This window comes from Salvelinus namaycush, unplaced genomic scaffold (genome assembly GCF_016432855.1).
Source record: "Salvelinus namaycush isolate Seneca unplaced genomic scaffold, SaNama_1.0 Scaffold99, whole genome shotgun sequence".
Lineage (NCBI taxonomy): Eukaryota > Metazoa > Chordata > Actinopteri > Salmoniformes > Salmonidae > Salvelinus > Salvelinus namaycush.
Window position 1 is genome coordinate 77,501 of NW_024061741.1, and position 10,000 is coordinate 87,500.

Below are 10,000 nucleotides of genomic sequence, written 5' to 3' on the forward strand. Positions count from 1 at the left end.
ACCATGTTCCAGATAGAAATTCATTCATCTTGTAGTCTGCAGCCAGTGTACCAGAGTAACACAGGTAGGTTGTCTGGTAGACAGTAGCCTCAGTGATGTCACCTTGCCTGAGACCTGGGGCTTGTATAGTAAACTACAGACTGATGGGAGTGCTGGTGAGAATGGTGTCCAATCACGTTACACACCAACCACCTCTGGTCAGGATGGCTCCTCCTCAAAGTGCTGCTCTCTGTCTCTGATAAATGTTTTGATATCTTCTGAGGTTGTGAGGTGGTATCCATGGCTACCTCTGTCTGTCTGTCTCTTTCAGAGCATGTATTAGTATAGTGATATAATATATCCTGATGCTGTTGTATCCATGGCTACCTGTCTCAGACTGTCTGCTCTTCCAGGTCTTCGACCAGGCAGGGATCTACTTCCTTCAGGACCTGGTAGAAGTGTTTCTGGGCGCGAGCCCCCTTCTTTACCACCATGTCCAGCAGGGCTTGGTTCTGTAGGGTCTTGGTGGATTTACTGACCACCTCCTCCCTCTCCTCGTCAATCAGAACCCCACGATCCTGGAGACGCAGGAATAAGGGCTGTAAGAGTCCCAGGCGAGTCTCTAGAGACATTCTGTGTCTTCTGATGAAGGCCCCAACAGGGGGGGCAGAGGGGTTGGCAGGAGGGGCTGCAGGGGAAACAGCTGAAACTGGGAGGGGGAAATGATGTATTAAAACCCTGTCTAAGATGATAAGATACTGTCTAGGATTAACTTTAGTTTGTTATTGAGAGGTTTATAATGGTGATGAATCTCTAGTTTGTTATTGAGAGGTTTATAATGGTGATGAATCTCTAGTTTGTTATTGAGAGGTTTATAATAGTGATGAATCTCTAGTTGAATTGAGAGGTTTATAATGGTGGTGAATGTCTAGTTTGTTATTGAGAGGTGTCACGACTTCGACCGAGGCAGGCTCTCCTTCCCGTTCGGGTGGCGTTCGGCGGTCGTCGTCACCGGCCTATTAGCTGCCACTGATCCTTTTCTCCCCCTCCCTATGTGTTTATTGGGTTCACCTGTTTTGTATTAGGGTTAATTAGTTGGGCTTATTAGTCAGCCGGCCCGCACGTTTCTTTGTGCGGGATTGTTTGTTAGTAAGTAGTGGTGTTGGTTTGTGCTACGTGTTTACTGGACTGTGTTCGTTTCCCCCGTGTTTGGGGTTGGTTTAGAAGTACACCCAGTGTGTTAGTAGGGTGGCCTAGTTTGTCCGTGTTCATTAAAGAACATTTGTAATTGCACCTGCTGTTTCCTGCGCTTTTGACTTCACACTCCGACACCCAGGCTTTACAAGAGGTTTATAATGGTGATGAATCTCTAGTGTGTTATTGAGGTTTATAATGGTGGTGAATCTTTAGTTTGTTATTGAGAGGTTTATAATGGTGGTGAATCTCTAGTTTGTTATTGAGGTTTATAATGGTGGTGAATCTTTAGTTTGTTATTGAGAGGTTTATAATGGTGGTGAATCTCTAGTTTGTTATTGAGAGGTTTATAATGGTGATGAATCTCTAGTGTGTTATTGAGGTTTATAATGGTGATGAATCTCTAGTGTGTTATTGAGAGGTTTATAATGGTGGTGAATCTCTAGTTTGTTATTGAGAGGTTTATAATGGTGGTGAATCTCTAGTGTGTTATTGAGAGGTTTATAATGGTGGTGAATCTCTAGTGTGTTATTGAGAGGTTTATAATGGTGGTGAATCTCTAGTTTGTTATTGAGAGGTTTATAATGGTGGTGAATCTCTAGTTTGTTATTGAGAGGTTTATAATGGTGGTGAAACTCTAGTTTGTTATTGAGGTTTATAATGGTGGTGAATCTCTAGTTTGTTATTGAGGTTTATAATGGTGATGAATCTCTAGTTTGTTATTGAGAGGTTTATAATGGTGATGAATCTCTAGTTTGTTATTGAGAGGTTTATAATGGTGATGAATCTCTAGTTTGTAATTGAGAGGTTTATAATGGTGGTGAATCTCTAGTTTGTTATTGAGAGGTTTATAATGGTGGTGAATCTCTAGTTTGTTAGTGAGGTTTATAATAGTGATGAATCTCTAGTTTGTTATTGAGAGGTTAATAATGGTGATGAATCTCTAGTTTGTTATTGAGAGGTTTATAATGGTGATGAATGTCAGTGGAAGGTCAACAGTACCTGTAGAGGTGACATCTGTTGGTGAGGCTGAGGATGAAAAGAGATGTTTTACTACCTGATAAAAGGTACGTTCATTATAACCAACCATAATCATATGATATAATATATGTTTTAATTCAGGGCTCATCTGTAAAAGAGACCTTGGCCTCAGTATGACTCCCTGATAAAATAAAGGTAAAAAAAGAAAAGAAAAAAAAAGAAAACGACCACCACTACTACTACTACCACCACCACCACCACTACCACCACCACCACTACCACTACTACCACTACCACCACTACCACTACTACCACTACTACTACCACCACTACTACCACCACTACTACCACCACCACTACTACCACCACCACCACTACCGCTACCACCACTACTACCACCACTACTACTACCGCTACCACCACTACCACCACCACCACTACTACCACCACCACTACTACTACTACCCCCACCACCACCACTACTACCACTACAACCACCACCACTACCGCTACTACCACCACCACTACTACCACTACCACCACCACCACTACCACCACCACCACTACTAATACCACCACCACTACCCCTCCTACTACTACTACTGCTACTACTACTGCTACTACTACTACCACCACTACCACTACTGCTACTATTACCACCACTACCACTACTACTACCACCACTACCACCACCACCACTACTACTACCACCACCACTACCCCTCATACTACTACTACTGCTACTACTACTACTGCTACTACTACTACTACTACCACTACTACTACTGCTGCTACCACCACTACTACTACTACTACCACTACTGCTACTACTACCACCACTACCACTACTGCTACTACTACCACCACTACTACTACTACCACCACTACTACCACCACCACTACTACTACTACTACTAATACCACCACCACTACTACCACTACCACCACCACTACTACTAATACCACCACCACTACTACCACTACCACCACTACTACTACTACTACTGCTACCACCACCACCACTACTACTACTGCTACTACCACCACCACCACTACTACTACCCCCACCACCACCACTACTACTACTACTACTACTGCTACTGCTACTACTACCACCACCATTACTCCCACCATCACTACTACCACCACCACTACTACTACCACTACTGCTAGTATTGCTACTACTACTACTACCACTTTGTGTTACCTGGAAGCCAGACAAGTCTTTCCCAGACAGATTCTTCACCACCATTTTCTTTCAGAAGAAGATTAACTTGCTCAACAACAGTTTGTATGAACAACTGAAATGTTGGGATGTAGTTTTCATAGGATTCAAAATCCACAAATTCTGCATCCTGGTAGAAAGATAAAGTGTTAGTCTATCAATGATATAATAATTAAATATATAAAAGTGACATCATCATAAGATAATTTGCATATGCAAACAATGTCTCTTCTCTCTCTAGCTCAGATATCACCTTTGGTTGAATTAGATATTCATCTGTAAGATCTGTGGAGAGGTTGTATTTTTGATTTGGAGTTAGTTGGCAGTGAGAATTTGTTTCAATATAGATGTATTTGTCTCCATTCCTTCTTTTCCACTCCTCCTGCACCTTGTTTTCACAAAATCACATTATTATTTGTTTAAATCAGAAAACATTGTCCAAGCAATAACATTAACAAAACATTAATTCATGGTTTAATGTCCTGTGTGCTTGATTGAATTCAGCCAAAGTAGAGTTGACATTTCAGATGGTCTTACCTCCCTGATCACAACATTTCTGGGAAGCAACAACACATTCAGGATGGACCTCTTTTTAGGAACAACTGGGGGTTTGTAGAACAACAAGACAAGTGCTCTTATAGGAACGGTGGGAGAGTCTTCATCCTTGACGTTTCCATAAGCAGAGAATCCACTGATGTTTATTATGATGTGTGTTTCTGTTATCTCAAGAGGAGGGATAAACTCAATGTCATCAGTCACATGGGCTACAGACAGGAAGTGACATCCACCCTCTAGGAAAGAAAGATAACATTTAGAGCTGTCTCTGACCAACAAGACAAACATAACAATGCTGAGATTAAAGCAGAAAATAAAATACACAATAATTAGTAAATAAATAAGCAAATAATGAGAATATGTTCTTTCAGAAGAGTCCTGAAACATGAAAAGTGAAATTAACCCTTCATGATATTATTACTCACTATTGTAGATCTCACAGTGGGGGAGGTGTAGTTGACAGACAGACCCATTAAGGCATGTAAACTTGAACAGGGGTCCTGCAGGCCTCTTGCCATTCTGGGATAGAAGCCTCCTGTTCCAGTGGACAGTCCTATAGAGCACCTCTCCCTCTCCCTCCATCCTAAACACCAGGCCTGTTACACTGCACTGGAACAGACCTGCACTGGGGCACTGGAACCTGTAGAACAAACAAGGCTTTTCCTGGATTTAAGGTTTTATACAAACTACCAATGACAAACATTAAATATATCAAGTTACCAGTATTCCCTGTTGTCCTGATCATGGATTTCAGGTGTAAATTCATCTGGAGAACTCTAAAATGTAGAAACAATAGATACTGTAATTCAACCAATACTATGAAGAATAGTTTTGAAAGAAAGCACATTCTAATTTAAGTCTTTCTCTCAGTCCAGTGAGGGTCTTACCATGTGATGGTGATCCAAGAGGAGAGGAGAATCTAAAGAGAACCAGATAAACATCAATCATCATGTTTTTCTATACAACTTCAACTTCATCATTGTTCCAGATTACGATGTTACTGTATAGCTGTTACCCCTTTCTCTTCCCAACTCCTCACCCATCCTCTGGGTGTTCTCCTGGGTGTTCTCCTGGGTGTTCTCTGGGTGTTCTCCTGGGTGTTCCCCTGGGTGTTCCCCTGGGTGTTCTCCTGGGTGTTCCCCTGGGTGTTCTCCTGGGTGTTCTCTGGGTGTTCTCCTGGGTGTTCCCCTGGGTGTTCCCCTGGGTGTTCCCCTGGGTGTTCCCCTGGGTGTTCTCTGGGTGTTCCCCTGGGTGTTCTCCTGGGTGTTCTCCTGGGTTTTCACAGATACCTCTGTGTTGAGACTGTTAGCCATCTTCAGTTGGCTCCCTAGGATGGTTGAAAAGTCCATCTCCAGCTTTGGGGTTTTCTAGATTCAAATCAACAGAATAGATAGAGACATACTTCTATAATAGCAACATGTTCTATGTTAATTTGACCTGTCTTATGTTCTATTGTGAACATGTTGGTCACCATGGCAGCAGTGAGAAGGGCAGGGACAATCAGGCACCTTATGTTTGATGATGGTCCGGGCTCTGCCAGTCAGTGGGACACAATCCTCAATCTTTTCACCCCTAGAAACTAGACCAGGCCTGGATGGTTCATTAATTGTTATCATTTTCTTTTCTGCAGGGGTCATCAAAAAGAGAGAGAAAAAAAGTGTAAAGTGAAAAGAGGGAAAGAGAGAGTTTAACGTGTTGTTAGCTGGTTAACATACCAACAGGCTAGTGTAATAGTCAGTTATTAAGAAACAGTCAACAGGCTGTGCGGGATCTTTGTGTGAATCTCTATCACTCAATATCCCAGATCTGAGTGTGTAATGATAAATCTATCGTCTGGCTGTGTTACCTCTACTGTGATATCTCTCGAACTTCTCTGGACTGTGATGGTGATGTATAGATTGATGTACATTGTTGTTATGTTACCTCTAGTGTGATCCCTCTCTAACTTCTCTGGACTGTGATGGTGATGTATAGATTGATGTACATTCTGGCTATGTTACCTCTAGTGTGATCCCTCTCTAACTTCTCTGGACTGTGATGGTGATGTATAGATTGATGTACATTGTTGTTATGTTACCTCTAGTGTGATCTCTCTGTAACTTCTCTGCCAGATCATTCAGCTTCATCCTCCTAAGGATCCAGAGTGTGTTCCCCACAGCTCCCTCAGGGCCGTATCTCTCCACCATCTGATTCACTTTGATCTGTCTGCCACCTAGCCACATATGGCTCCATGGGATGGGAGAACAGCCAGGCAGCTGGCCACAAGTCAGGTAAAACTGAAATGTATTCAGCTGTTCTTCAGTGAGCTCCTCCAGAGTGGTCAGCAGCAGAGCTGGAACATCCAACATGAAGGGTCTCTAAAATAACAAAGATGATAAGATATAAGAGAATAGAAATACTGACTACTGAAATAAAATAAAGAACATGAATATATTAATATTGTTTAGATGTACTAGAATCTTTCTACTGGTCTCTCAATATCTCATTCTCATATCATCATGAAATAGATTACATTAGGAACTTTAACACACACACACACTGCAGTGTCTTCAGAGAATACTGTGATCTACTGTATGTGGTTTGCTCACATTGACTTTAGACATGGCTACTAGTCTTACCTTTCCCACATTCAGCACCTCCAGGTTCCCCTTCAGCCTAGAGATCTCAGTCTCCCGACTACGACACTTCTCTCCAGACAGGGTCAACCTGGACACAGGAAACAGTCACTCACTGTGCTGTTCCCCTACACCACCACCACATGCTGTGGTCACTACACTGTTCTGTTCCCCTACACCACCACTACATGCTGTGGTCACTACACTGTTCTGTTCCCCTACACCACCACCACATGCTGTGGTCACTACACTGTTCTGTTCCCCTACACCACCACCACATGCTGTGGTCACTACACTGTTCTGTTCCTCTACACCACCACATGCTGTGGTCACTACACTGTTCTGTTCCCCTACACCACCACCACATGCTGTGGTCACTACACTGTTCTGTTCCCCTACACCACCACCACATGCTGTGGTCACTACACTGCTCTGTTCCCCTACACCACCACCACATGCTGTGGTCACTACACTGTTCTGTTCCCCTACACCACCACCACATGCTGTGGTCACTACACTGTTCTGTTCCCCTACACCACCACCACATGCTGTGGTCACTACACTGCTCTGTTCCCCTACACCACCACCACATGCTGTGGTCACTACACTGTTCTGTTCCTCTACACCACCACCACATGCTGTGGTCACTACACTGTTCTGTTCCCCTACAGCACCACCACATGCTGTGGTCACTACACTGTTCTGTTCCTCTACACCACCACCACATGCTGTGGTCACTACACTGTTCTGTTCCCCTACAGCACCACCACATGCTGTGGTCACTACACTGTTCTGTTCCCCTACACCACCACCACATGCTGTGGTCACTACACTGTTCTGTTCCCTACACCACCACCACATGCTGTGGTCACTACACTGTTCTGTTCCCCTACACCACCACCACATGCTGTGGTCACTACACTGTTCTGTTCCTCTACACCACCACCACATGCTGTGATCACTACACTGTTCTGTTCCCCTACACCACCACCACATGCTGTGGTCACTACACTGTTCTACATTCATTTCAGTCAGTTCATGAGGATGATGTAATAGAGGTATAGAAGAGATGTTAGAGGGTCAATTCACCACTTTTAAAGTTGATTATCTCTCCAGCACCAGAAGACTCATATATTCAATGTTACCAGTGTCTATAGAAAATCAATCAAATGTATTTTATAATAAAGTCCTTTTTAAATCAGCAGTTGTCACAAAGAGCTGTACAGAAACACAGCCTGAAACCCCAAGCAGCAGCAATGCAGATGTAGAATCACAGTGACTGGGAAGAAACTCCCTAGAAAGGCAGGAACTGAGGAAGAAACCTAGAGAGGAACCAGGCTCTGAGACGTGTCCAGTCCTCTTCTTTACCGGTAGAGAATAGACTAATACAGAACGTGAATTACACCTGGGGTGCCTCTATTATTATGAATGATAAAAATATGTTGTTTGCGGAAAAACTCTTTGACACTTCTCTGTTATCTCAATGACATTTAAATCAGCATTGAAAAAAGGCGCAAGTTTAAGTTTGTTCCACCTGAGCGAGTCTGACCACAAATCAGAGACCACTATGATGACACACCAAATCTGTTTGATGGATCGCGGGAAAAGAACAGGAATAAGTTTTTGTAAGCTACAGTCCAAGCTACGTCTTCCAATGGTGCGACTGCTGTCAGTATCAAACTTGAATAAACGCTGCGAGGTAAGGATGATGGCGATACGGATATCACTTAATATTGATCTACATAGCGCATTGATGTGAATCACACTGCTGCTCTCTCATTTACCTTATGGATTGTGGTTGTTGTGGATGGATGTTCACAAATCTAAATGTGTATTTGAACCCAATAATGGTTGAATTCAAGAAGTTTAAGCTGAAAAATGCACTCTTGCAACAGCTGCATAGTGTGGATACCAGCCTATGGAATAAAAGTGAGGCTTTTTTTGCTAAAACTTTTGATAGGCTTAAAGGGGCAACTTGTAGATGCTACATCCATTTTGGATATATGATATATACAGTACCAGTCAAATGTTTGGTCACACCTACTCATTCAAGGGTTTTTCTTTATTTGTACTATTTTCTACATTGTAGAATAATAGTGAAGACATCAAAACTATGAAATAACACAGAAGGAATCATGTAGTGAACAAATCAAAATATATTTTATTATAATATATTTTCAAAGTAGCGACCCTTTGCCTTGATGACAGCTTTGCACACTCTTGGTAAAACATGCCATTCCATGAGAGCAGCATTTATTTCTCAACTAGAATCAATGAGCCCAATCAGTTCTCCATGACAACAACATCATAAACAACAGAGTAGGCTGGCTAAGTCCTTAGTTTTGGGGTCATGCTCAGGTAAAACAATTTGGCTAATCTGTACTTCCATATTTCCAAGTCCTATTTTTGAACATCAAGGGGTATAACATTATTGGAATGACTGGAAAACTCTGACAAGTTTGGTTTTTAATGTAAATACACTGCTCAAAAAAATAAAGGGAGCACTTAAACAACACAATGTAACTCCAAGTCAATCACACTTCTGTGAAATCAAACTGTCCACTTAGGAAGCAACACTGATTGACAATAAATTTCACATGCTGTTGTGAAAATGGAATAGACAACAGGTGGAAATTATAGGCAATTAGCAAGACACCCCCAATAAAGGAGTGGTTCTGCAGGTGGTGACCACAGACCACTTCTCAGTTCCTATGCTTCCTGGCTGATGTTTTGGTCACTTTTGAATGCTGGCGGTGCTTTCACTCTAGTGGTAGCATGAGACGGACTCTACAACCCACACAAGTGGCTCAGGTAGTGCAGCTCATCCAGGATGGCACAACAATGCGAGCTGTGGCAAGAAGGTTTGCTGTGTCTGTCAGCGTAATGTCCAGAGCATGGAGGCACTACCAGGAGACAGGCCAGTACATCAGGAGACGTGGAGGAGGCCGTAGGAGGGCAACAACCCAGCAGCAGGACCGCTACCTCCGCCTTTGTGCAAGGAGGAGCAGGAGGAGCACTGCCAGAGCCCTGCAAAATGACTTCCAGCAGGCCACAAATGTGCATGTGTCTGCTCAAACGGTCAGAAACAGACTCCATGAGGGTGGTATGAGGGCCCGACGTCCATAGGTGGGGGTTGTGCTTACAGCCCAACACCGTGCAGGACGTTTGGCATTTGCCAGAGAACACCAAGATTGGCAAATTCGCCACTGGCGCCCTGTGCTCTTCACAGATGAAAGCAGGTTCACACTGAGCACATGTGACAGACGTGACAGAGTCTGGAGACGCCGTGGAGAACGTTCTGCTGCCTGCAACATCCTCCAGCATGACCGGTTTGGCGGTGGGTCAGTCATGGTGTGGGGTGGCATTTCTTTGGGGGGCCGCACAGCCCTCCAGAGGTAGCCTGACTGCCATTAGGTACCGAGATGAGATCCTCAGACCCCTTGTGAGACCA

General features: G+C 43.4%; 2 protein-coding genes across 2 annotated transcripts in view; both read right to left on the reverse strand.

Moving 5' to 3' along the window:
• LOC120043669 (caspase recruitment domain-containing protein 8-like) overlaps positions 1–2,299 on the reverse strand; it is a 2,948-nt gene extending 649 nt beyond the window's left edge. The window contains exons 1-2 of the mRNA XM_038988220.1: positions 2,176–2,299; positions 1–688 (exon numbers count right to left, since the gene is read on the reverse strand). The exon at positions 1–688 is cut by the window's left edge and continues 649 nt beyond it. Of these exons, the coding sequence (XP_038844148.1) occupies positions 372–688; positions 2,176–2,269 (411 nt within the window). The 5' untranslated portion in view covers positions 2,270–2,299 and the 3' untranslated portion in view covers positions 1–371. The remainder of the gene's footprint in view (positions 689–2,175) is intronic.
• A 1,554-nt stretch (positions 2,300–3,853) lies between these two features.
• Positions 3,854–10,000, reverse strand: part of LOC120043656 — a 7,819-nt gene continuing 1,672 nt past the window's right edge. The window contains exons 3-10 of the mRNA XM_038988209.1: positions 6,553–6,640; positions 6,012–6,291; positions 5,443–5,558; positions 4,950–5,301; positions 4,822–4,853; positions 4,655–4,710; positions 4,360–4,574; positions 3,854–4,170 (exon numbers count right to left, since the gene is read on the reverse strand). Of these exons, the coding sequence (XP_038844137.1) occupies positions 3,854–4,170; positions 4,360–4,574; positions 4,655–4,710; positions 4,822–4,853; positions 4,950–5,301; positions 5,443–5,558; positions 6,012–6,291; positions 6,553–6,640 (1,456 nt within the window). The remainder of the gene's footprint in view (positions 4,171–4,359; positions 4,575–4,654; positions 4,711–4,821; positions 4,854–4,949; positions 5,302–5,442; positions 5,559–6,011; positions 6,292–6,552; positions 6,641–10,000) is intronic.